Here is a 27,736-nt window from a genome sequence, read left to right on the forward strand (position 1 = left end):
TCCCAGCTTTCCGGGAACCCTGGCTGGGGTCCGACTTTCCAGCGTTACCACCGGTTTTCGGGGTTATTATACGCCTGGCCTTGCGGGCGCCGCCAGACAGCTCCTCACCTGACGGCTGCCTCGCCCGCTTCTGCGAATGCTTGCCACGTTTGTCACGAGCATTCGCTTCCACACTCCTCGGACTACCTGCGAAGGAGAAGGCCTCTGTTTGTGTAAACTTCGACACATTCTCCTTTGCTGGTTCCGCAGCTGTAGCAGCCAGCAACGCCACCGCGTGCTCCTGCTTGGCCTCATCGACAGACACTCTAAGTCTAAGCAAGGCCGTTTTCAGGTCCTTGCTTATATTCGACTTAGTTGTCGCAAAGTCGATGATTTTGCCAAGCTGGTGCTCAGCAACCTCTAATGCGGGCCGTCCTTTACCAACTTCTTGGCTGATGGCCCTCAGCAGCCACGCTCCGTCCATGACCTCCACCGGCTGGCTTGCCGTGGAGTGGACAGGAGCTCCCACGCTTGAGCTACGTAAGCTACCAGCACCTGACTCCTCGCTTCTCCTTGTCGGAGACCTCATCAACCCACTTCTTGCGAAGGGGTTGATCGCACCACTACTTCCACCTAAGTTAATTGATTTTTGGTTTTTGCTCATACTTGTTCCCACGAGTTGCACGAGAAATAATGTCCACCACGCCAGAGCTCTGCATTAACGCGGTAAGGGACAGCATACTGTGGGGGGTGCCCAGGTACCCCACAGGCTCCGTTAAAGATCGAGCATCTTTTTCACCCCCTCGATCACTCATTCCTCGGCACGGGTCGCTTGACACCTTGAATTGGGGTTAGTAGTCCTATTCTTAGCCGGCAACTACGCGGCTGACTCGCAAGCGGGGGGGTGCGTCAGGCCCCAGGACATCCGTCCCTGCTGCCCCATCCAACGGGCAACCCTTTGAAGCAGGAGGGGTCATATATGACACCAACATAGAAACGGCTGTATCAATTCACTCATTTGATAAAACAAAATACTATCTTCGGCAAAGTTGTTGCAAATTGAGTCCTCTATTAGGAAAAAATGGAGATATTTGTATTTGGGACTTCATTGATAACCTAGAACATTCTGAACACCATGAAATTTGGAAAAACGAAATAATTGACACACCAGTTGTTCTAAAAGCTTGACCTGAATATGGGTTTCGTTTTTATGTATCCATTTCACATTCGTCAAGAATATCAGAAGGTGTTTTATACTGGGACCTAGGATATCCCGACTGATCTGATACTGTCTATTGAACTTTCAGAAGACTTACTGGTCATGGTAGATTACAAATAGTAGATTTGCTTAATGAAAGAAGTTAGAAGTTAGACTTTAGAATCTAAACTAAAGAACAGTGTGGAAGACCTAGGATATCCCGATTGATCTGATACTGTGTATTGAACTATCAGAAGATTTACTGGACATGATAGATTACAAATCGTAGCTTTATATAGTAAAAGAAGTTGCCGTTACACCCGTAGACTTTAGGATCTAAACTCTAGAACAGTTTGGATGACCTAGGATATCCCGACTGATCTTATATTGTATATAAACCTTTCAGAAGACTTACTGGACACGAAAGATTAAAAATCGTAGCTTTGTTTAATGAAAAAAGTTGCCGTTACACCCGTAGACTTTAGGATCTAAAATCAAGAACAGTTTGGATGACCTAAGATATCCCGACTGATCTGATACTGTCTATTGAATTTTCAGAAGACTAAATGGACATGATAGATTACAAATCGTAGCTTTGTATAATGAAAAAAGTTTCCGTTACACTCGTAGACTTTTGGATCTAAACTCAAGAATAGTTTGGATGACCTAAGATATCCAGAAAAAATATTCCGGATAATATTCTACCGCCACCAGAACTACAGAAAAACGTAGAAAATACTCCAGAATAACGCATGAAAAAATTGGATCCTGGCTCACTGTGCATTGTGATCTTTTAATCTGCTATTTCATCTTAATTGAAGCTCAACTAACGCAATTCTAATCGAAGACAAGATCAGTTACTTTTCTATTTTTCATAGCTAATGATTTGTTATCTAAAAACTTATTTCAATGTTAAAATTCAATTTTGATTTAATATCATTAATTTCTTTTCCACAGGCTGCTCGGGATTCTTCAAACGCAGCATTCACCGAAATCGAGTTTACACTTGTAAGGCGGCTGGTGAACTGAAGGGTCGCTGTCCGGTGGACAAAACCCATCGCAATCAGTGTCGAGCCTGTCGGTTATCCAAGTGCTTCCAGTCCGCAATGAACAAAGACGGTAAGTAACTGGGATTATAACTGGCAGAAAATTGCACATATCCATTTATGCGGGATTCAACTTTCGCCTTGGGTTAACCATTGACGGGATTGTAGAATATTTACCAACCATTTAAGAACCCAGAAGCGCGTGTTTCCGGTTAATGCGCTCCCATTACGACGGAGTGTCGCGATTTTGAATACTAATCAATCTCGGTTGCGGTTCGACGGAAGCCGAGATGTGCAAACGAAATCACATTACAGCAGGCAAACACAGCTGACGAAGCTTCCACAACCCACACCTCGCTCGTTCACCCGGGAAATCCTTCAGCGATTTCACAGCTCATTTTCACTTTGGAGATTACATGCACAGTTGAAATATTTGTACAAACAGCCTCAAATGAAGCGTTAACTTGCTTCTTTTGCAGATATACAGGAGAGCACACCGTTTCAGAAGTATCGAGTCAAAACCACCGCTTTTGATCTTTGAGCTACGTTTGCAGTGAAAATGCCTGGGTAGACAGTTTTCACCCTCGGTTTTGGCAGGAATTTCCACCGTCTCACCCTACCGGAAAACGAAACCAACTCTCCCGGCTGGGAAAGAACATAATTCGCAACTAAGCCATCGGCAGCTGCTCCCGGCGGAGCGAAACGTCTTCCACTCGCTCCGCCATACATAAATTGAGTTGAAAAATGACAAACACGTCGACGACGGGAAGAGGCTTTCGCCACAAACCAAAATTTTGAGTTCAATAATCCCCTTTTAACGCCATTTTCACTCCTGTTGTACTTTTTCGCTTTTCCGCTTCTAAGACGGTTGATGTCGCCTGCGAAAGATAAGGTTTTATCCCTTTGGCCATCTCGAAAGTTGATTGTTTGGTAAATGAGATGGTATGAAATGGTCGGGTTTTGGTTTGGGTGAGCATAAAGTCGTCCGGATGTTAGATTTCTTCTGTTAGTCTAAAGCTGGGGTTTTTCGAATGTACTCTGAATTTCTTCAACTGTATAACCGATGAGGTTTAGTATAGCCCCCTTGGATGTGTCGAAAAACTTTGTCCAAGACGGCAAAGCGATTGGGTAGGGGTATTAGGGGCATAATGGACACCCGGGGCGAAATGGACACCCCTGTTTCTGCCGCAACCGTTGACTTTTATGTAAAACATTTAATGCATAAGTGTAAAGGGACAAGTCGTGGTTCTGTTTTTCAAAAGTACCATATATTTTGCTCCAAAATAACCAAAATATCATTCAAATTCAAATGTGTTTTTCATATGGTGAAATCCTTATAATTTTGAAGCAGCATCAATTAAGGTATTACGAGTGTTGGATTGTGTCCACCATAAAACAAGTGAATTGTTTCCACGGTGCTCCATTTACCGTTATTATAAAATAAAATATACCATCAAAACCTGAAACGCCATTCTCTTTATTTATCTATCCTACACCTCTGGGCTAATTTTTAAAATCATCGTTGGGCGAAATTTTGAGTTACGCCCTTTTAAAGGGCCTAACCTCTAAAAAATCGTGTTTTCTATAGAATAACACCATATTTCATAACAGAATCATGAATTAAAGGCATCAATAATAAAAATTATCATGAATAATGTTGAAATTTGGTAGTATGCATCCATATAAATATTAGTGGAGTGCATTTTCTATCAAAATTGGTCATTACGTCAATTTACGGTAGGTTTTTTTAGGGCCTATAGAAAACAAACATTTCATCGGTGTAACAATTCAATTAAAAGTATATTGTATTGTGATTCCATATGTCTATAGATGTTCATATTACTCTCAGTCAAGGCGATAGTATTCACATGCATCTAGCTCCAACATTTCAAAAGGACGTAACTGATCTTCAACACAATATCTTCTCCCATGGCTTTAGATCGTATCTCATCTTTCCCAGGACACCAACAACCACTATCGGAAAGAATTGCATTTTCCCCGTCCAGTAGTAGTTGTACATTGCGTCGGAGAGATAAAGGTTTGGTTTCGGCAAGCAGTTTCGCCTTTTTGAAATGTTATCACCGATTGAGTTTGAATAAGGGCGAAAGTAACATGATTGATTTCTCTTCATCGACTCTCTCTCTTCTGCAAATTAAAGGGACAAGATGCAAATTCAATCGATTTTTATCATACTTAGACGCTAGATTGCATCGAAATCTAGCGATTTATGACCAAAAAGTGTAACCAAACATGCATCTTGTGACTTTAATTTTAAGAAGAGAGAGTAGATGAAGAGAACTCGCTCATGTTACTTTCGCCCTTATTTAACCCGGGAGCGGTCGCATCGTGTACTGAGTACACGCACCATCAAAAATGCACGCTTGTGATACACAGTGTGAACGTAGTGCCGTTGTAAGTAGTCGAAGACGCGACTGCTCGAGGGTTAAACTCAATCTAGATTATACTAACATTTGAAAGTGCGTAACAACCATTGCAAATTTCCGCTTCTTTAGATCCTCCTGAGTGTATTTTCCATTATTCACGTAAACTCTAACCAGTAACAGGAAGAGCAGTCTCCCCTCTATCTGATAACAGGATAAATTTGCATGAATGAATTGAAACACGCCAAGGAGAGACAGAAGAAGTTGAGGCGTTAAACGGTTGTTCCGTCCTTTTCACATGTTGGTCTAGAGAGCGTACACTCTCTATACAGCAAATCTGCTTTAAAAACAATAGTCAAATATGGGCAACCATAAATAAAACAAAACAAAACTTAACCTATAAGAATAGACAACCAAAAGCATTACAAGACTAAAAGACAAAAAAAAACGATACAGGCTTCAAATAATCGAACATAATATGCTGCATGAAAATTCTCTCTTTTTTTCAATGTGTAGGTAAGACCTTTCGTTCCTACTAATTTTACTTTTATCGACCTATTATACATTGCAAGCAAAAATATCGCACAAAGTTTTGCAAAAATGTAAGTAGATATGCGCGGTTGCATTTAACTGTATCGGTGTCTTCTGCGCGGTCAATCCTTAGCTATTTTCCGCACTTATTGTAGAAGACACGAACACGATATAATGTACTGGCGACGATCTATGAGCGATTTTGAACATTTTTGTGCGATAATCTACGGTTAAACGCGCAATATTGTCTATCGATTTTTTTTTCATTTCTACGTTTTTTTCTTCTCAGCCTCAGTATTTCAAAAGGGCGTAACAACTTTTCAAAACAATACCTTTTTTCAAAGCTGTGGCATGGCACTGCTAAACGAAAAGAATGCTCCTCTTTTGATGGATTTCATTAGAGGGATGACATGCAATTTACATCCATATAAGAAGGTGCAGTATCAAAAAGCAGTTACGCCCTTCTTAAATGCTGAAGCTGATGAAGACAAAACGTACAAATGAAAAAATTGAAAGACAAAAGTCAAATACAAGTAAAATTAGTAGGGACAAAAGATCTTACCTACATATTTTGAAATAAGAAAAAAATTTCACCCTGCAAATTATGCTTGATTATTTGTTGCCTGTTCCGACTTTTTGTCTTTTGGCCTTTCCATATTTTGGTTTTCTATTCTTATAACTTAAGATATTTGGCACACAGACATATTTCTTTTTGTTTAATTTATGGTTGCCCATATTTTTGGCTATTGTTTTTAAAGCAAATTTGCTGTATAGAGAGTGTACACTCTTATCGGTGCTAACATTTCAAAAAGGCGAAACTTCTTGCCGAAACCAAACCTTTATTGAAATATTGGTGCTGTATGCATGTGAATACTATCGCCTTGACTGAGAGTAATATGAACATGTATAGACAATACAATATACCTACTTTTAATTGAATTGTTACACCGATGAAATGTTTGTTTTCTATAGGCCCTAAGAACACCAACCGTATGTTGGCGTAATGACTAATTTTGATAAAAATTGCACTCCACTGATATTTATATGGATGCATACTACCAAATTTCAATATTATTCATGATAATTTATGTTATTGATGCCTTCAATTCATGATTCTGTTATGAAATGTGGTGGTATTCTAAAGAAAACACGATTTCTTTTAGGTTAGGCCCTTTAAAAGGGCGTAACTCAAAATTTCGCCCAACGATGATTTTAAAAATTTGCCCAGAGGTGTGGGATAGATAAATAAAGAGAATGGCGTTTCAGGTTTTGATGGTATATTTTATTTTATAATAACGGTAAATGGAGCACCGTGGTTTCCTTATCTATGTATACGAAGATTTAGCAAAGCGTATTGCATACTGTTAGGCGTTTTAGAAAGTTTGCAAAAAATCAATCCGATTATTTTAGTTTATTTAATTAACTTAGATGTTATGTAAACTCGTCTAACATGAAAAATTATGTCTATGGTATTGATCTCCGTAGGCAAATTACTTAACTGTCGATGTAACCAAAGAATTAGCATAAAATATGCAGGGGTGTCCATTATGCCCCGATGGGTGTCCATTTCGCCCCGTGCCTTTCCTGTCAGCCCTGAAAAACACACGGTTTACATTTCACCATTTCTTCACAATAAAGACATTTGACCTGCTGTAAATGATTGAAATACGTAGGAATTAAAGTTGTAAGTGAACTGATAATATGTTAAGTTTTACTCTGTTATACAGGCCTAACATACTCATTTGCTTAGGGTGTCCATTATGCCCCTAATCCCCCTACCTGTGAAAAATTTAGGTTTTCATTTTACACTCGGTGCTGTGGTACAGTACCGTACCTTCTCCATAGACGTAGTTTACGTCAAAAAACGTACAGATTGTCCGATATTTAACGAGTAAAGGAATGATATCAATGATAAAATCGCAATTTTTAGTTCGAATTACCGTATCGTATAACTTTTTTCACAAGCGTAGGATCACTTTGCGGCCTTCGACAAAGTTTTTCGGCATATCCTAGGTTATACTTTAACAAACAGTTGTTTTGGACGCTAAAAGGGGTAAAAAACTTTGTTCCAAAAAATCGACAATGTTGACCCAGTCTAGCGTATGTACTTACCGTCAAGGCACCATTCACCGTGGATCTAAGAAGATTTGGGGCAAATAAGGGCTGTCATTTGACACCAGTCTTATAAACATTGTTGGTGCCGCTTTAAATTGCCTTCATTATAGGTTAAAATTAAAGCAATATCCACAGAAGTAGACAAATTTTCACAAAATTTGGTGATAATACTATATTATAGTACAATTAGTGAAGGGTAGTAGGGTCGCCTTATTCCGTGGTAGGTCACCATTCACCGTGGTAGTAGGAACCCATTCACCGTGTATGAGAAATTTAATTCTTCTTTGTTTAAAAATGATCAAAACAACCCAGCCAAGGGAATTTTCTTCGTTTAAATTCATTTCAAGTAATAACTTGTAAGATTTTATTGGAAAACGAATGTTCAAATTTTCGATTTTTTCTAGATATATGGGACAATATGGGGCACGGTGAATGGAGACCATTGATTTTTAGGGTACCCATTTACCGTGCCTTTTTGTTTCAATTAAAAGTACGAGTAATCGTACTTTCTTGTTAAACTTACGTCGGTAATGCAAAATACATACCTGATATGTGAATTTTATTGCTTCTTGGTGGAATAAAAACGTTACTACATTTAGTTAATCGCTTAAATCACCTTAGCGCAGTTTTCGTTTTTTCACTATGAATGCAGTGAACGAGCAGAAACCCGCTTCATGTAAACACACTTTAGTGTCAAAATGATACTTTTAAATGTTGCTAATGAGCGTTATGGCATGGTAACAATACATTAGTGTTGTATTGGTGAAATTGAAGGGAAATTGTCATATCATTCAATCATAATATGGAAATAATGAAAAAATATTCGAAGGCACACGGTGAATGGCGCCTTGACGGTACATATGTATATCGACAATGATTTTTCATAAGGGCCAAGTTAGTTACTTGATCGATTTCTCTTCGTCGACTCTCTCTTTCGCTAATAACTTGATCAAAACAAACAATATCATTATTCTTTTAATTTCTATAGCCACATGTAGTCGTCTTCTTCGCATTGCAACCAAAAAATCTTTGGAAAACTCAATACACATTCTGTGATAACACAAAGAGTGGATCGATGAAGAGAACTCGAAAATGTCAAATAGGCCCAAATGAAAAATCAGTGTCGATATTATGAGAAATTCTTGTTATGCTGACTTAGATATTTTAAATGAAGTTGTAGAATAAAAATTACATGTGGAAATTTTGTAAATGCCTAGCATTGTACCCTCATCGTGGATAAGCGTGAAGTTTTTCCGAGCTCCTTTCCCTCTTTATATTGTCGCCGCGGTTGAAACCCGAAGTTTCCCCACACCCGACAATCGAGTTTTCTCAAAATTCATACGTGAAACCTAACGTCGGACTAGTGCGCTGGACAGCGGATCTGGCCCTCTATCCAGCGCACTGTGCCCGACGTACGTTCGACACACGGTTTAGGAGAAACATCAATTTTCGCGTGTCAAAAATTCCGATTTTCAACTGCACGAACAATATCCCTTTCGGGACGGAGCGCAAAACAATGAAATTTCCATACAAATTGCTCAACTTTGGCTCTCCAGAACTCTTAGATTTCCAAAAAAAAAAAACAACACTTATTTTTCCTCATTTGAAAGAATTACTCTTTATCTTTCGATTTCTAGCTTTGACTACCTGGATAAATCGGAAATAAAAAATATGCGACAGATAATACTTCTTCATGTTTTAGGGTTTTTGTCCACTTTTTGTTTACCTTGTTGTGGTAAATTTCACAGGCAATGTAAACAAAAGTTTGTTTACACACAAACAAGTATAAGTAATGGCTGAACTATTGAAACAGTTTACATCATATAAAATAAAGTCTAAGTAGATGAAAAAAATTGCAAAACTGTTACCGCTCTACAGCACAATTGTGCTGGTTTGTCACGAATGGGATATATATGTAAGTTATCCAAGGGGTGTCTGGACCACCCCATACAAATTTCAATTGCAATGCGCAAAGCGTAGATTGGGAAAGATGGAGCATGACGAACAGCCTAAGCAAACTTGACTATTTACCGTCAAACAGGGTTACTTGCAAAAGCGGTGCAACATGCAACACGATGACATACATTAAAGGTGAACTACATAGGGGCGGGGGGGGTGGTTAAGACGGACATGTTTAGTAAACACTCTATTTTGACAGTGTAAACAATGCGATAATTAAAATTTTATCTCCATACTATATACTTCAACTAAGGTACTCGCCACAATAGATCAAACTAATGGTCGCTGTTACTAGAATTAGTAACAATATGTTAATTCCGGAAATTTAACACTCGTTTTATTGTTTGTTGAGAGAGAGTTATAATTTCCCTAAAAAATTCAATAGTATTAGATGGATACATAGTAGATTTTTTGAGGTTATCTTACGTTTAGTATTTTCCATAGTAGGTTCAAATTCAGCCTATAGAAATCAATAGAATTTAGTAACTTGTAACTAGATGGTCATAACTATTTTACCTCAATCAATGCAATTTTAGTTTTTTAAAGAATAATCGCGCTAGCTATCACCGAACTAATTATTCTGGAATACCTACAAAAAATAAGTTGAATTCACCTTTTTTATAATTCACATATTGAAATCTCACCTTAGATAGGAAAATAAATTCAATTATTAAGCAAAAATATAACTTATAACTCTAAAAATACTATAATTTTATGACATGCAGGTTTTAGGTAGTTCACTTCATTTGCATATCAATGTTCTCGATCTATCAATTTGACTCGTAGGTGACGGACCGCTTTGATAAACCCCTTTCGAAACTGGGTGTTTCTGTGTTGACGGAAGTGTTGCCATGAGATGGCGTAACAGTCGCAGTGGCATTATGTCCCCAACAAGGAAAAAGGTACTTTACAGTCTGCAAGCCGATTTTTCAATAAAATTTGATTTTCCATGACTTTTGAGATAATTAAAAAGTGATCTCCAAATGTATGTTTTTCAACAGTGTGGATAAGGCGGACCGGTAGGGTGGGTAAGATGGACACGTTTGGAAATTTAGCTAATACGCCTCTAATTGTGTTAAATAATGTTTGTGGCCGTTTGTATTCGGGAGATCAGTAGAATCTAAATTTGGCCTTAAATCTCTTAGCGAAACGTGTTTCTGCAAATTAAAATCTATTTTGTAAATTGAAAACCTCCATAGACTGATAAACGCCTAACAGTATGCAATGCTCTGGTAATTTTACAAAGTTCAAACTGTTCCAACAACAAAAATTCTAATGAAATGAATTTTTGAATAAAAAATCAATATGAAATGCTTTATACGACTTCCACAATCATTTTTGTACTCCATAGATTTCAATCTGTGAACAATGTGTGGGTCTTAATGTATTTCTTACTGCACTATCAAAGTAACCCCAACACTGTCCGTCTTACCCACCCTCAAGGCGGACCGTCTTACCTCCACACAACGCAAAATATTCATTCCACCCCCGTTATTTATAATCCATGAAATTTACCTGAATGTATTTGTATAGGATGGAACCGTTTAAAACTTCTAGGAAACTCAAAATAAAATGCAAAAACTTAGCAATTTAATGTTTAAAAGCTTATTTATTGCCGCTCAAAATTAGATCCCAGCACAAAAGCGTGTAGTCTGGTAAATGATTGATTATTTTTTGCACTTTTGACATATGTATTCTCTCATGGAGTGGTTCAATAATCATCAACTGATAAGAAGATAGAGTTAATCGTAAAAGAAAGTCAAATTTCAGCTCTTAAGTGCCAGAAGTCGGTGGTCCGTCTTACCCCCACCCCCTATTTTTCATAATGATGAAAGCTAGTATGCTCCACCATTTCGGTTAACGAAATTATGTGTACCAAAGATCGTTTTAGTGAAAAAGATTAGTTTGGTTTCTTTATTTATTATTCAGCTACACTGTTAAAACGGTTTGCTCATTTTATGCCATAAAAACAAGTATGAAAATCGTGCTTTACCTCTCTCCTATGGTAAGTGCGATGCACTGCCACAGTACGGCGTGGCGATCTTCGGGTCGACTTGTTCGCCGTGTTCAGCGAACTTCGTAAAAAATAAGAACGCAGAAGAATTAAAGGACGAATACCCGGAGGCGGCTGCGCCTGCGGCAGTGTTAGAAAACTATTACGTGGATGACTATCTGCACAGTGATACAGTTTCATGGCTTTTATTGTTTTTCAAAACGTTTTAACGATTGCAGCTTATGCCTAAGCATGAATCATTATACTTTTGCTGATCTTGAACATTAAAATCAAATAAACCTCTTCAAAATGACAAAAACTTTAAAAATCACGTGAAAAATCGGAAATGATGTAAAATCTGCTTATCAATGCTAAGGTTTTTTCGTAAGTTATTTTATAATTATTACAAGTTTTACGACTCTTTGGCGAGCGTTCGTGTGAGACAGTCGCAACTTTTCGTTCGTCCGGTTTGTCTCCAGATATTCCCAGTTCGGTAGCTAATTTCCAAAGCGCTAGTTTTCCGAGTGATCAAGTGTTTAAGTGGTTATCCCTAGTGGGACGAGTGCGGTTGGCTAGGCCACTATTTTTGCCGCAAAAGTTCAGTTAGTTTGAGAAAATTCCACGTTTTTATTGTATCACGTGGTGGATTGACCGATTATCGAGCACAGCAGTGCAGCACCCCCCGCATACCACGCCGCTCGCGCGGCCGTGATCGGGTTCTTCCAGTGAGTACCCAAGCTCATCGTCGTCGACAGCAGCAGCCCACCGAGAGAAGAGCAGAGAGCGTGACGGGCGCTCAGCAGCAGCTCGCCTCTTCCCAGTGCGGGCGATCCGATCGCTGTCGTCGTCGAGCCTGTGGCTATACAGAGTGCACAAAGATAAGTACATAAAGTTACCCTTCGTTGTTCCCCCTCTCTACTGACTCTTTGATTAGATTTAATTTGGTATATAAGCATTTTTTTCTCACTTTTCCTGTAGCGTTATTTTTGTCCCTTGTTTTTCGATTATTCCTCGTCCCCGTGATAGTGTTAATTTTTGAGTGCCCCGTGGTGGTAGTTAGCTACCACAATGGGCGATGATGAAGATGGCGGGGGTACGTCGTACCGCATTAACGAAGCTACATTATTGGCATCGGATTGCTCGAGCCAACATGGCGATGTAAATGCTAATCCCTTTGTCTCCCTTCACCCTGACGCTTCTGCAATGGACACCAACAGTAAATCTGTTTCGACGTCCCCCCGCCTCAAGGCCTACCCTCCCGACTTTGGCGGGCCATATGTTGTTTTCTTCCGACCCAAAGGCAAACGTTTGAACACCGTTCAGATTAGCAAGGACTTGACAAAGCGGTTTTCTTCTGTTATCGCCATTGACATGGTTGGTACAGGAAAGCTTCGGGTTTCGGTTGGTGACCGAAAGCAGGCTAATGAAATTGTGGCCTATGAGCTCTTCACACTTGAATATTTCGTTTACATTCCAAGCCATCAGGTCGAGATCTCGGGGAAGGTCGCCGAGGGATCTTTGACCTGCGAAACGATCATGCAAGGCTGTGGTCGCTTCAAGAACCCTTCTCTTCCTCCTGTCCAGATACTGGACTGCCGGCAACTGCATTCGGTCTGCCAGGAGGGCGAGAAAAAGGTTTACACACCATCGGATGAGTTTTGTGTGACTTTCTCCGGATCAGCATTACCAGACCTGCTGGTGATTGGCAAACTTCGGCTACCTGTGCGGCTGTATGTACCGAAGGTTATGAACTGCACCAATTGCAAGCAGCTGGGCCACACTGCCCAGTACTGCGGCAACAAACCTCGCTGTGCAACATGCGGGGAGAGACATGTGGACGGTGCGTGTAAAACGCCGCCCAAGTGTGTTTATTGTGGCAGTGACCGCCCACATGATCTCAATGTCTGCCCGAAGTACATACAGCAAAAACAACATCAAAAACGGTCGTTGCAGCAGCGTTCAAGGCGAAGCTACGCCGAGATGCTGAAGAAAGCTGCTCCGGTCGTTGAATCACGCAACATCTACTCGTCTTTGTCTCTCGATGATCAGGGCTCTGACTCTGAGGTTGGAGACGGGGTTCCCTTTGTTTTCAAAGGTGAAACGAGGAAACGGATGAGGCTCCAGAGACCAACCAAAAAACCTCGGAATCTGCCTAGCAGTGACCCCCAACCCACCGTGACAAATTCTAGGAGTGTTAAGAAAGGCACCAAACGTTCACCTCCTGGATTCAAAATCCAAGATGAACGGGACTTTCCTTCGCTCCCAGGAACATCAAAAATCCCAGATGTTCCAATTTTTTCGACTTCTCAGCCAGAGGGACAGCATTCAGAGAACCAGGAACAACCCCTTGGTGCTCCGATGTTTACGCTGTCTGGCATCGTAGACATCATTCTGAACTTCTTCAATGCTCCCGACTCAGCGAAGAACATTATTAAAGGACTTCTTCCATGTGTGTCCCCTCTTTTGAAGCAGCTGGCTTCTAAAATGCCTCTTCTTGCGACAATCGTATCTTTCGATGGCTAATTTAACCACCGAGGTCGAAGATATGATTTCTGTGCTACACTGGAACTGTCGTAGTATAGTACCGAAATTAGACGTTTTTAAATTTTTACTTAGCAATTTACAATGCGATGTTTTTGCGCTCTCCGAAACATGGCTGACACCTGATGTGACCCTACCTTTTACCGATTTCAATATCATCCGCCTTGATCGATCCGACTCGTATGGAGGGGTGCTTTTAGGGATCAAAAAGCAGCACTCATTTTATAGAGTCGATTTACACCCGATGACAGGCATAGAAGCCGTCGCATGTGCAGTGACTATCAGGGGGAGAAGCCTAAGTTTCGCCTCCATTTATCTTCCACCGAGAACTGCGATATCTCGCAGAGATCTCGCTCACATCTGCTCGGTTATGCCTGAGCCACGGCTGCTGATGGGAGATTTTAACTCCCATGGTACAGGCTGGGGGGAACTGTACGATGATAGCCGTTCATCTTTGATATATGACCTCTGCGACGACTTCAACATGACAATTTTGAACACTGGGGAAGTTACGCGAGTGGCACCTCCAGCTAAAGATGGCAGTCCTAGAGACAGCCGATTAGACCTCTCAATCTGTTCGAGCTCACTATCGCTGGAGTGCACATGGAGGGTTATCCAGGATCCCCATGGTAGTGATCATCTGCCGATCGTTGTTTCTATTTCCAATGGCCCACAGCAGCCTCCATCTATTGACATCACCTATGACCTCACGAAACACATTGACTGGGGGAAGTACGCGGAAGCAATCATCGACGGTGTGCAATCTGTAGAAGTCCTTCCACCGCGGGAAGAGTATCAGTTTCTCTCAGAACTGATCATCGGTAGCGCGCTTCAGGCACAACGTCGGCCAGTACCAGGTCCGTCGGTTCGTAGGAAACCCCCCAATCCATGGTGGGACAGTGAGTGTACAGAAATCTATCGCGAGAAATCCGCGGCGTTTAAAGAGTTTCGTAAACGCGGTACGGTCGAAAACTTTGAGCGGTACGCTTCCCTTGAACGCAAGTTTAAGAACTTGATCAAGGCGAAGAAAAGCGGTTATTGGCGTCGCTTCGTCGAGGGCTTGTCGCGCGAGACTTCGATGAAAACTCTTTGGAACGTCGGGAGAAGAATGCGTAACGCGTCGTCGGTTAACGAGGATAGGGAAAGCTCTCCCCGGTGGATTCTCAAGTTCGCAAAAAAAGTTTGTCCAGATTCCGTACCCGTGGAGCGAATAATTCGTAACGTTTCCGAAGATAGGGATGACATGGATAGACCGTTTTCGATGGTGGAATTCTCACTTGCTCTCCTTTCATGTAACAATTCTGCTCCAGGGATGGATCGCATCAAGTTCAACTTGCTTAAAAACCTCCCCGACGTCGCTAAGAGGCGCTTGTTGAACTTGTTCAATCAGTTCCTGGATAACAACATCGTTCCGGATGATTGGAGGCGTCTGTCTTGCGTTACTTTCTTCAGAAATTCAGCTTGCCTTTGCTCAAAAACAGCAAATGGGCTCAGTGTTTTTGGATATTAAGGGGGCTTTTGATTCAGTTTGTGTCGATGTTCTTTCCGACAAACTCCACGAAAGTGGCCTTTCACCAATTTTAAACAACTTTTTGTATAATTTGCTGTTTGAGAAGCAGATGAGATTTGCTCATGGTGACTTGACAGTTTCACGAATTAGTTACATGGGTCTCCCCCAGGGTTCATGTCTAAGCCCCCTTCTTTACAATTTTTATGTCAGAGACATAGATGATTGTCTCATGGAAAATTGCACGTTAAGACAGCTTGCGGATGACTGTGTTGTTTCTGTGACGGGATCAATAGCAGTTGATCTGCAAGGACCATTACAGGATACTTTGGACAATTTGTCCACTTGGGCTCTCAAGCTGGGTATCGAGTTCTCTCCGGAGAAAACTGAGATGGTTGTCTTTTCTAAAAAACACAAACCGGCTAAGTTTCCGCTCGTTCTGATGGGTAAGACAATCACTCATAGCATGTCTTCTCAATATCTTGGTCTCTGGTTCGACTCTAAATGCACCTGGGGGAAGCACATTGTGTATCTGATACAAAAATGCCAAAAGCGAATCAATTTTATGCGAACTATTACCGGAACATGGTGGGGAGCACACCCGGAAGATCTGATCAGGCTGTACCAAACAACCATTCTGTCGGTTTTAGAATACGGTAGCTTCTGTTTTCAATCCGCGGCGAAAACACACTTACTGAAGATTCAACGGGTTCAGTACCGTTGCCTTCGGATCGCGTTAGGTTGCATGAACTCAACTCACACTATGAGCTTAGAGGTACTTGCTGGTGTACAGCCTCTGACAGACCGCTTTGCGGAGTTATCGTTCCGGTTCCTCATCCGATGCGAGGTTGTGAATCCATTGGTCATTGAAAACTTCGAAAAGCTGCTTGCACAGAACCCTCAAACTCGTTTTATGAGTGTGTACTACTGGTACATGACGTTGGAGGTAAGCCCATCTCCGGTTAACACCAATCGTGATAACTTCTCAGACTTCGACAGTTCCTCTGTGGATTTTGATCTGTCCATGAAGGATGAGATCACCGGAATACCAGAATCTTTTCGTTCCGTGTGTATTCCACAAATTTTTGCAAGTAAGTTCGGGCATGTTAGCGGGGACAGACAGTTCTTCACAGATGGTTCGAAAACCGATGATTCGACTGGTTTCGGTGTCTACAACGAATTTCATAGCGCCACCTTCATGCTTCAAAAGCCATGCTCGGTATACATTGCTGAGCTAGCGGCTATATACTACACCTTAGAGTACATTCGCATTCTCCCACCTGAGCACTACTTCATTTTTACCGACAGTCTAAGTTCTCTGGAGGCTGTTCGGTCAATGAAACTGATGAAGCACTCAGCGTACTTCCTGAATGGAATTCGCCAAGTCTTGAGTGCTTTGTCCAAACGCTCATACACAATCACCATAGCTTGGGTCCCTTCACATTGCTCAATTCCGGGTAATGAGAAAGCGGACTCTCTGGCTAAGGTGGGCGCTAGCGAAGGCGATATTTACGAGCGTCAAATTGCCTTCGACGAATTTTTTGCATTGGCCCGTCAGGAGACCTTGATCAGCTGGCAACACAAATGGAGAGATGGTGAGATGGGTAGATGGTTGCACTCCATCATTCCGCAGGTATCGAAGAAGCCATGGTTCAAAGGGTTGGATTTAGGCCGCGATTTCATTCGTGTAATGTGTTACCGGCGGGTAACATTTGCCGTAACGATTTAGTTTGAGGAGTGCAGGAATTCAGGGAAAGAAATGTGCAGTTGGCGCAAACTCGCAACCGTCAATTTGTTTTCCGCGCCTGGGCGGTGATGCGCATACGTGTGGAGATACACCGCCTGAGTGCGGTGGGTGGCGGCCTCCACTGAACCGCAACTGGGTGTAGGCGGAAAAGGATGACCCGAGAGAGTGAGCGTACCTTCGAGGGGGAGATAGGCTCGGCGGAGAAAATCGGATAGTTAGTTGGAAGACAGCAGCAAAGCGAAGCGGTGAAATTTAGCGAAAGCTGTTAGCCTCACGTAATTCTACCGCGTTTTGATTCGGATTACCGTTTGTGTTGGCCTTTTTTTTTTTTTTTTTTTTTTCCTTCTAAACCATAGGGGGATAATCTGCTCAACAGACACCCTAACAGAAGGTTAGGGTAGTGTAGGTCTGACAGGCCGTCTTCTACAACAAAAGTAAAATCCAGGACTACTCTCTCCTCGTACCCACTAAACCATTCCTATGGTCGCCAAACCCTACGTCTCTCCGGAACCACCAAGAAGGTATTGCTTCAGAGAGGGGCTAGTGCACATCGCACCCACAAGGTTAGCTGCGTAGCCTGCAGCAACGAACATCGATGACTCGCTTTGGAGAGTCCATCACGGTAGCATGCTGGCGCTTAGCCAGTTTCCCGAGTGGTCCTCGCCACTCCCTTTGTCCTCGGAAGGCGGGCAGGGTCAACCCCGCCCGCGCCCTACTGCTGAGCGGACATCAAGAACTGATGCCCACGTGCAACCCGATCTGACCTGCCCGTAAGGAAGGGTATCACTACCCTTCAGGCCCTATCAGATGCACCCGCAGGTTGCAGACAGCAGGATCTCACCTACCCCGACCCTTGCCGGGGACCCCTTTCCAACCGCGGGCTCAGATCCAACCCAGTAGACCGACGCCACGACAGCACCGCTACCGGGACTTCCTCCCCGCGGCCACTTAATCGTTGTTAGGGTCGATCTCGACCGCAGGGCACCGGTATGACCTACGAAGCCGACTCCGAACCCCTGGACCACCTCTTGTACTGCATCTGGACTAGCCATTCTCCGAGTCCACGCGCCACCTCCTCTGTAGCTCCCAGACGATGTGGGTAATAGCCGTTGAAACGGCGTTCCAGCCAAACTCATCCCTACACATCCTCTGGACCAAGTTGTCCGGAGTTGTGTCCTCCCCGCATGTGGCAAGCATGCGGTCACGCATTGTGCGAAAACGCGGGCACACGAACAAAACGTGTTCCACCGTTTCCTCTAAACCATTGCACACTGGGCATTCGGGAGAATCCGCATGCCCGAAACGGTGTAGATACTGTCGGAAGCAACCATGACCTGTAAGGACCTGTGTCAGGTGGAATGAAACTTCCCCATGGCGCCTATTAATCCAACTATCTACCCTCGGTATCAACCTATGGGTCCACCTTCCTTTGGTGGAACTGTCCCACGCGCGCTGCCATTTGACCATAGAGGCCATCCTGACAGTCCTGCGTATGCCTCTTGTGCCGCGCATTTCGAAGCACTCCATGTCCTCACTGATAAGAATGCTGATAGGCACCATACCAGTAATGACGCAGAGAGCGTCGTGTGACACGGTACGGTACGCGCTCGCAACCCTCAGGCACATAAGCCTGTAAGTACTTTCCAGCTTCCGTCGGTAGCATTTAGTACTTAGCGCGGTGCCCCACGCCGGGCCGCCATACCTAAGTATGGATGTAGCAACACTAGCCAGAAGCTTGCGCTTACTGGCGTACACCGCAGAGCTATTGGACATCATCCGGGACAGTGCCGCAATAGCTGTGGAGGCTCTTTTACAGGCATAATCGACGTGGCTACCGAAGGTAAGCTTATCGTCGATCATCACGCCCAAGTGTTTGACGGAGCGCTTTGACAGGATAGTACAGTCTCCTACACTGATCTCCGTCTGCTGCTCCGACTTCAGGTTGTTAACAACCGTCACCTCTGTCTTGTGGTGAGCCAGCTCCAGTTTCCTGGACCGCATCCACGCCTCCACAACCTTGATCGAGTGGTTGGTAGTCAACTTTACCTCCTCGATCGTTTCACCGTAGACTTCGAGCGTAATGTCGTCGGCAAATCCGACAATCACCACTCCCACTGGATACTCTAACCTCAACACCTCGTCGTACATGACATTCCATAACACCGGACCCAGGATGGAACCTTGCGGGACTCCTGAGGTTATGTGAAAGCACTTCCGACCCACCTCCGTGTCGTAGACTAGTACACGATTCTGAAAGTAACTTCCGAGAATCTTGTACAGGTACTCCGGTATCCCCAGACGCAAGAGCGCATCGGCAATAGCAGACCAGCTGGCGCTATTAAACGCATTCCTTACATCCAGAGTCACTACCGCGCAAAAGCGAATTCCCCTCCTCTTAGGCTCGAGTGCTTTCTCGGCGGTTTTTGTAACCGACAAGATAGCGTCTACGGTGGACCTCCCCTTCCGGAAGCCGTACTGGTTACTCGAAAGACCATTTTCGCCCTCGGTGAACCGCAACATTCTATTGAGGATGATCTTTTCGAGCACCTTCCCCGCCGTGTCAATCAAGCATATTGGTCTATAGGCCGACGGGTCTCCGGGTGGTTTCCCCGCCTTTGGCAATAGTACCAGGCTCTGCCTCTTCCAAGCTTCTGGGAAAACTCCCTCGTCCAGGCATTTCTGCATAGCAGACCTGAACATCTCGGGAGCCTCTGCAATAGCTACTTTTAAGGCCAGGTTCGGAACCCCGTCCGGACCTGGGGCCTTACCTACGCTAAGGGACTTAGCTATCCCCGCAAGTTCCACATCGGTGACCCTCTCCTCATCGCCAGCCCCAGTCCCCGGCTGTCCTACGAAAGGAGGCCAAGGACTAGGATCATGACGCGGAAAAAGTCCTCCAATGATCCCCTCCAACATCTCTGGAGATTGCTCTGTAGGAGCCATCACACCTCTCGTCTTAGCCATAACGATCCTGTAGGCGTCACCCCACGGGTTCGTATTGGCACTCTGACAGAGACCCTCAAAGCAGGCCTTTTTGCTTGCTCTTATCTCGGTCTTAAGCGCGGCTTTTGCAGCGGCGAACACCACCCGCCGTTCGTTTCGCTCTTCCTCTGATCGTGCTCGCTGCATCCGCCGCCTAGCCCGTAGGCAGGCGCGGCGCAGGTCCGCAATCGCATCGGTCCACCAGTAAGCCGGTGGCCTCCCATTTCTAGGGTGGACTCGCCTAGGCATGGTCGCATCACACGCACGTGAGAGCACCGCTACCAGCTCGTCGCCGTCTAAACCGATTAAGTTTCGCTCACGGCGGAGCGCCTCCCTAAATACCCCTTCGTCGAAGTATGATGTCTTCCACCTGCGAGGGCTTGGCCTTGGCCTAGCCGCCTCTTCTTCTATCCGCTGTCTGCTGTTGTTGTAGTCGATACTGTAGCGAACCGCCAGGTGGTCGCTGTGAGTGTAGCCATCATCTACTCTCCAGTTCAAACTACTTGTTAGGCCAGGACTACAAAAGGTCACGTCAATAATTGACTCCGCTCCGTTTCGACTAAAGGTACTCTTGGTACCGACATTAGCCAAGTCGACATCTAAGATGGCCAGTGTTTCTAGCAGGATCTGACCCCGCTGGTTCGTGAAACGGCTTCCCCATTCCACGGCCCAGGCATTAAAGTCGCCCGCTATTACCACCGGCCTTCGCCCTGTTAGCACGGTCGTTAAGCGGTCCAGCATTTGCGTGAACTGCTCGATCGGCCACCGCGGAGGCGCATAACAGCTACAGAAGAAGACCCCGTTTACTTTGGCGACCACGAAGCCCTCATAGGTAGTAGACACCAACTCCTGAACGGGGTATTTACCCGTCGTCCATATCGCCGCCATTTTTGTGGTCCCATCCGCGACCCAGTTGCCGTTGCCGGCGGGTACTCGGTATGGGTCCGATATGATGGCGATATCCGTCTCCCACTCAGAAACTGCCTGACAAAGCAGTTGCTGAGCCGCATCACAGTGGTTCAGGTTCAGCTGCGTTACCTGCACTGTGATTTGTTGTTCACTGCGGCTTTCTTGAAGGCCGGGCACCTTGGGCCACCCATCGGATGTCTGTTGTTCGAGGATTTCCCGGTACAGATCATGCAGATGGGCGGACTCGTGCAGCTTTGGGCCTTATGACCTTCAGCGCCGCATCGCCTGCACAGTTTGCGCCTGTCGGGGCCTTTGCAGTCCCACGACTTGTGTCCTGGTTCCAGACACCTGAAGCAAACCTCAGGTGGCTCGTGGAATGTCAGGTGACATACACACCAACCCACCTTTATGCTCCCTACTTTAACGGACTTTTTGACGTCCGCCACAGGTAGCTGAACCAAAGCTATCTGTGTCCCTGCTGGCCCTTTCCGTAGCTTAACGGCTGCGGCGGCCACCTGCACATCGCACTGTTGCCGCAGTGCCGTGACGAGCTCTTCCACTTCGGTGATCTCATCGATGTCCTTGACCTTCAGAGTCGCCTCATGTGTCAGAGCCCTCACCTGCACACCCTCACCAAGGACCTCTTCTGCCAGCCTCTTATAGGCGGCGCCCTTGTGCTCCTTCTGGCGCTTCAGCTCCAGGATCATCTCGCCCGTACGAGTACGTCTAATACTGCGTACGTCGGCTCCAAGACCCTCAAGCTTGGCTTCGCTTCGCATCATCTTCAAGACGTCCGAGTACTTGGACTGTTCCGTCTTGATGACGATAGCGTCGCCTTTCTCGCGCTTGGCACCTGCCCTCCTACGCCTTGGCTTGGCGTCCTGCGCTACTACCTGCGGATTCGCCTTCTTCTTCCTCTTCCGCTCTACCTTCGTCCAAGGGGGGTCCTCCCCTTGGATCGCCCTACTCTGTGGCTGTTGAGGGCCCACTAGCGGTCGCAACCCCTTGTTCCCATCGTTCCGGGACGGACCAGCCTTTTCAGGCCCACCCTTCCCAGCTTTCCGGGAACCCTGGCTGGGGTCCGACCTACCGGCATTATTACCGACTTTCGGGGTAATGATTCGCCTGGCCTTGCGGGCACCGCCAGACAGCTCCTCGCCTGACGGTTGCCTCGCCCGCTTCTGCGATTGCTTGCCCCGTTTGTCGCGAGCAGTCGCTTCCGCCTTATTCGGACTTCCTGCGAAGGAGAAGGCCTCCGTTTGGGTAAACTTCGGCACTTTCTCATTTGCAGGCTCCGCTGCTGCAGCAGTCAGCAACGCGAGTGCCGCGTGCTCCTGCTTGGCATCGTCGATCGACGCCCTAAGTCGAAGCAAGGCCGTTTTCAGGTCCTTGCTTATGTTCGACTTAGTGGACGCAAAGTCAATGATTTTGCCAAGCTGCTGCTCAGCCACCTCTATTGCGGACCGTCCTTTGGATCCTCGGTTGACGGCCCTCAACAACCACGCTCCGTCCATAACCTCCACCGGCTGGCTTGCCGGGAAGTGGACTGGAGCACCCACGCTTGAGCTGCGTACGCAACTCCCAGCGCCTATCTCCTCACTTCTCCTTGTCGGAGATCTCATCAACCCGCTTCTTGCGAAGGGGTTGATCCCACCACTATTTCCACCTAGATTCTGATTTTTATTTGACTTCATGATTAAATCCCACGAGTAGCACGGGAAAGAATGTCCACCACGCCAGAGCCCTGCATTAACGCGGTAAGGGACAGCTTACTGTGGGGGGTGCCCAGGTACCCCACAGGCTCCGTTAAAGATCGAGCATCTTTTTCACCCCCTCGATCACTCATTCCTCAGCACGGGTCGCTTGACACCTTGAATTGGGGTTAGTAGTCCTATTCTTAGCCGGCGACTACGCGGCTGACTCGCAAGCGGGGGGGTGCGTCAGGCCCCAGGACTTTAGTCCCTGCTGCCCTGCAGTGTTGGCCTTAATAAACGCCAAAAGTAGGCCAGTTGCGCATCCGTTGCAATTGACGATCGCCTGGACCTCCGTGAACGCCTTTAGATCACGATCGGGCGTGGGTCGGACACTCCCTCGACCACCGTGTTACGGCCAAGTCCGAAACCTCGTGGCCCGTGATCGCTGCCCGTCAGTCGTCAACTGAGTAGCTGTTTTGTGCTCGTCGATTGGGGCACGGCCCCAAGTTACTGCGGCATTTCCAACGCCCGGCCCACTCAGTTCATCTCCCAGCTGGCCGAATTACCGTTCCACGTGCCCGAAACCATCACTATCGCGGCCAGTCGTTCAGAGCCCGGCCGTCAAAAGCCGGCCATTGTGGACACAAGCACGGGCAAATCCACGTGCCCGAAGCCCCACCAGGAAGGCCTGTCTCCCCGATCGCGGCCGCCCCAGCTGCATCTCCTCGGGCCGAAGCCATCGCCGGTCCGGGTGACCAGTACCCGAAGCCTGGATTGCTCCCCGCCGCTGCCACCGCCACTGCTCCAAGCTACCGTTGTCGTCGCTCCGTCGCCCACCACCGAAGATACCGCCTTGCCACCGAAGCCATCCGCACCGCCAGTGAAGACGCCGGTCCGCCCAGGTTCGGTATTTGTACAGATCTACAATAAATCGTTTAACCGTGAGTATTGCTATCACTTAGGATCTTGCGCTCCGAAAGCTCCCCCTTCGTCCGTTCGCCCTGAGACCCGGTTCCAGAAGAGGCCGTGAGAGCACACCCCAGAGGCTGCCGCCGGCTCAGACCAGCAGCCTGGGGTTTTGGGCCGGTTTCCCTCTGAAACCGAGCCGAGAGGTTCCGGGGCCAAAAATAAGGGTCTTATACCTGGCGCCCAACGTTAAATAAAAAGGTTCTCAGGAGGGGAAAAATATCTTAGGATATTTCTTCCTTCTGCATGTTTGGGGGAGTTTTCCAGTTAGTTGAAACTTTGCTTTAAATACCCACCTGGTCGCATTTTCGTATGAAAAATTAGTGGCACTATCTAGGGGTCGCAGTACCGACCGCTTTTGGTGAGTACCGGTATTTCGGTACTGGAGCTAACAGTACCGGTAGTACCGGTAAAATACCGGTACTGGGAAATTTTTCACTAAAATGAAGAATAATCTATTTTGCACAGAATATCATCAATTCCCGTTCCCGTTCTCGACTCCCTGGGCATAGTGTATCATTGTACTTGCCTCACAATATACAAATTCATGCAATGGCAGGCAAAGAAAGCCCTCAATTAACAACTGTGGAAGTGCTCAAAGTTCCAATGCTTTGTGCAATACGTCGTGCCATGAAGGTGAAGAAGCTGCAAAGTGAAGACGGAATTTAACTGATTTTTCCTTTATGATGCAACGGATTCTAAAAACCGAAATAATAACAAGAAACCCTTATCTAACAAGATTTATTCTAAGCTAATAAATCCATTTCCAAAATTCAATGTTCATTAAATCAATCATTGCTATGATATCCTGGATTTGCAGAAAGGTAGCATATATGAAATGTTTGTTTATGAAAGTACTTGGTTTTAAATGTTTTCGTTTATTTCTATTACATATTGGCTAAACTAATGACCGAACTCAGGAAAGATTTCACGGTACCGAAAATACCGGTACTAAGGTTCAGTCAGTACCGGTATTTCGATACCAAAAATTGGTCGGTAATACCGGTATTTTCGGTACCGGTACTACCGGTACTACATCCCTAGCACTATCTTTTGATTCGCGGTGGGCAGATTGAACCACATAGTGAGGCCGATTGGTTATTGATTTTCATAGTGAGTGATACAAAGCTTCGATCGTGTAGGAGAAATCGCAAACAACGTACCGGGTTCGGGTTTCTATCGGTGTTTGAAAAGCCTAAGTAGAGTTTATTTTTTGCGCGTTTTGCTTCAGAATGGCGCGTCGCTCCGTATCTGGTCCGGATTTTGGATCACTTTACCGTAGTTTGCGCGTTGATCACCTCGAGCCAGGGGAGCTCGACTATGAATTGCTTCTCCGAAATGTACTGATAGCGGACGATGAATCACGCTGCAAGCGTCGTCGTCGATTGAAACAAATTTTGAAGGAGGAGAGGGAAGGGCACGAATTCATTGTCCATTATGACTTAGATCCAGAAATGGATTTGGAAGCGTGCAAGAACATTTCTGCACAGCTGGAACGCGTTTTGAGGTCTAACCCTGTGGATAGGGTCCGTTTTTGTAAATCTCGACTATTGCATCTCGGCCATCGGTTAGCGGTAATCAAGAACCACGCTGTGGGGGACGTCAAAACCCATAGTAACGCAGAATTCAACAGAGTACTCGAGCTGTTCTCTGAGTATTTCTGGACCGAAGATCGGTTTTTCACTACCGGCGGAGAGTCCAGCTCCGACTCAGAAGAGCTTCTAGATGAGGCGGCTGGGGGAAATCCACCACGGATTAGTGGTCCGAGACCCACTGGGGCGATCCCGAAGCAACCCGATGTGTCGAATTTTGTGACCAAAGATGACTTCAGAGCGGCGATGACCGATATTGGAAGCCTTATTCAGGCGCTTTCAAATCAGTTGACAGGGCTAAGAGAGGAGGTTCGAAAACCACCAACACCCGCTCCCCGTACATCTCTCAATAGAACAAATCCTTTCCTAGCAGAGGAAGCACTGCAAACTCAGGGGGTTGGCCAAACTTCTTCTGCCAATTGCATCCCGCCTGTCGCGATTACGGCAGCATCACACACTGCAATTTCTAATCCAATGCCTGCGAGCAGCATTTCACTGATTGACTTCAATGTCATTAGCTCGTCGACTGCGCCCAGAGCAACGGCGAATTATAATGACCCATTTTCTCTTCCGGTCAGCGGCAGTTCTCCTACAAATGTCGGTGGAACAGCCCCCGTTGTCTTACCAACTACCACAAATATGGGTAGCATTCCATATCCAAGACAAATTCCCAACCCGGCCAATGAAAATGAGTCGTTTTGTCGGAAAATCGATGCTTTTACATTTAGTCCCTTTTGGATGGGGGGTAATGGTACAAACCAGGGAGATGACCAGAATACTCAACCTTCCCAAGTACCGGCCCCGTATATACCGCTTGCAACGGTAGCACAGCCATCACAGCCAGTAAGGCAACCCGTGGCACAACCAACGAGGCCACAAGTTCCTCCACCGGTGAATTCGTCGGTCCTACCACCGGTCGTACCACCGCGTAAAATGATGCCAGTGTCACAGTGGAAAATGAAGAAATATGCTGGCACCGACCATGGATTGGAGCTGAATGAGTTCCTTTCCCACGTCCGACAGGTGGCCATTTCTGAGCGGGCCAGTGACGTCGATTTGTTTGACTCCGCGATTCATCTCCTTGAAGGACCCGCCTTGGGCTGGTACTCTACAAGAAGGAACCAGGGTTCACTCCAAGATTGGTCACATTTTACGGAGGAACTGAGAAAAGAGTTTCGGCATCCGGATCTAGACTCAGTTCTTCGAACAAAAATTTACCAGACTCGCCAGCAGAAAGGGGAGTCTTTTCAACAATATTACCTCCAAATGAGTAAGCTCTTCCAAGCGATGAGTACTCCCATGTCGGACCTTGAAAAAGTGGAGGTCCTGAAGACCAATCTACGCTACGATGGTCGGAAGGCGTTGGTGGGTAGGCGGGTTTCAACGCTCCAAGATTTAATTGGTATTGGTAAGGACCTTGATGCCACAGATTTCTCGGCTTTTTCCAAAGTATTTGGTACGGCCAAACGAGAAAACTGTGCCATAAATGCCAGTAATGGAAACGTTACAGCCACTCGGACCTTCACTAACCGGAATCGGCAAAACGACGTTGCTGGTAATCAAACCCCGAATAAGTCCAGCAAACCGAGTTTCAACAACCCCAAAGGGGACAGCAAGCATCCACCGAACAAAAATTTCTCGGGAAAAGGAACAACTAACGAAGTTCGCCCGACCGAACAAAAACGAGCAGTTGGCAAACCGAGCTTCCTGGCAAAACTTGTATCAGAATATCGGCCGCCAAGTGAGTTCGAATGCTTCAACTGTGGGGATGACCACGAATTAGCGAAATGCCCGGTCCCTCGCAGGGTATTTTGTAGAAGGTGTGCCCTCAAGGGGTTTACATCAGACAATTGCCCATACTGCATAAAAAACTTCGAGGGGAAGCCCTAAAGCCGCAGGGACTTCCAGTTGCGCCGGTGGAGCCCTCACCAGAACCATGGTTGCCGGATTTGTATCGTTTCTACGAATGCAGATCAGATAGCATGGAAGAAGATGAGAAACCTCCTCAAATTCACAAAATTACCTTGAACCTTGGCACCGATAATCGTCCACATGCAAAAATCAAAATCTACGATTTGCCAGTAAATGCTCTGCTCGATTGTGGCAGCAATTTAACATTTATAAACTCCACAATCTTCGAAAAACTTCGAAATGTTCGCCTCAAACAGCCCGCTTATTCTGTAGAGTTACAGACAGCGGACGGTTCGCCTTTAGAAGTGTTAGGAGAGGTTCTCATTCCGTTCACTTTTAACGGAAAAACACGGGTTTTGCCCACTCTGGTTGCCCCCAGGCTCACAAAAGATTGTATTTGTGGGATGGATTTTTGGGGACTCTTCCAAATTTACCCGGCAGTTGCTACTATCTCGGCAGCAACTGGAGAAATGGAAGCGGATCAGAACACTCCACAGCCCGCTTTAACAGCAGCCCAGCGTGATAGACTAGAACACGTCAAAAGGTTGTTCAAAATTGCAGAGGCTGACACTCTCGAAACTACTCATCTTTGCGAGCATAAGATTGTGCTTAAAGAAGAGTGTCAAACAAACAAACCAATAAGACTTTACCCTTACCCGATCGCCCCAAAAATCCAACAAGGTTT

At 45.6% G+C, this 27,736-nt stretch overlaps 1 protein-coding gene across 1 annotated transcript in view; it reads left to right on the forward strand.

The window, feature by feature from the left end:
- LOC109400999 (protein dissatisfaction) overlaps positions 1-27,736 on the forward strand; it is a 121,112-nt gene that overhangs the window by 60,537 nt on the left and 32,839 nt on the right. The window contains exon 3 of the mRNA XM_062851359.1: positions 2,135-2,296. Within this exon, the coding sequence (XP_062707343.1) occupies positions 2,135-2,296 (162 nt within the window). The remainder of the gene's footprint in view (positions 1-2,134; positions 2,297-27,736) is intronic.

The sequence above is a fragment of the Aedes albopictus genome, chromosome 2 (assembly GCF_035046485.1).
Source record: "Aedes albopictus strain Foshan chromosome 2, AalbF5, whole genome shotgun sequence".
In the NCBI taxonomy this organism is placed as follows: Eukaryota; Metazoa; Arthropoda; class Insecta; order Diptera; family Culicidae; genus Aedes; species Aedes albopictus.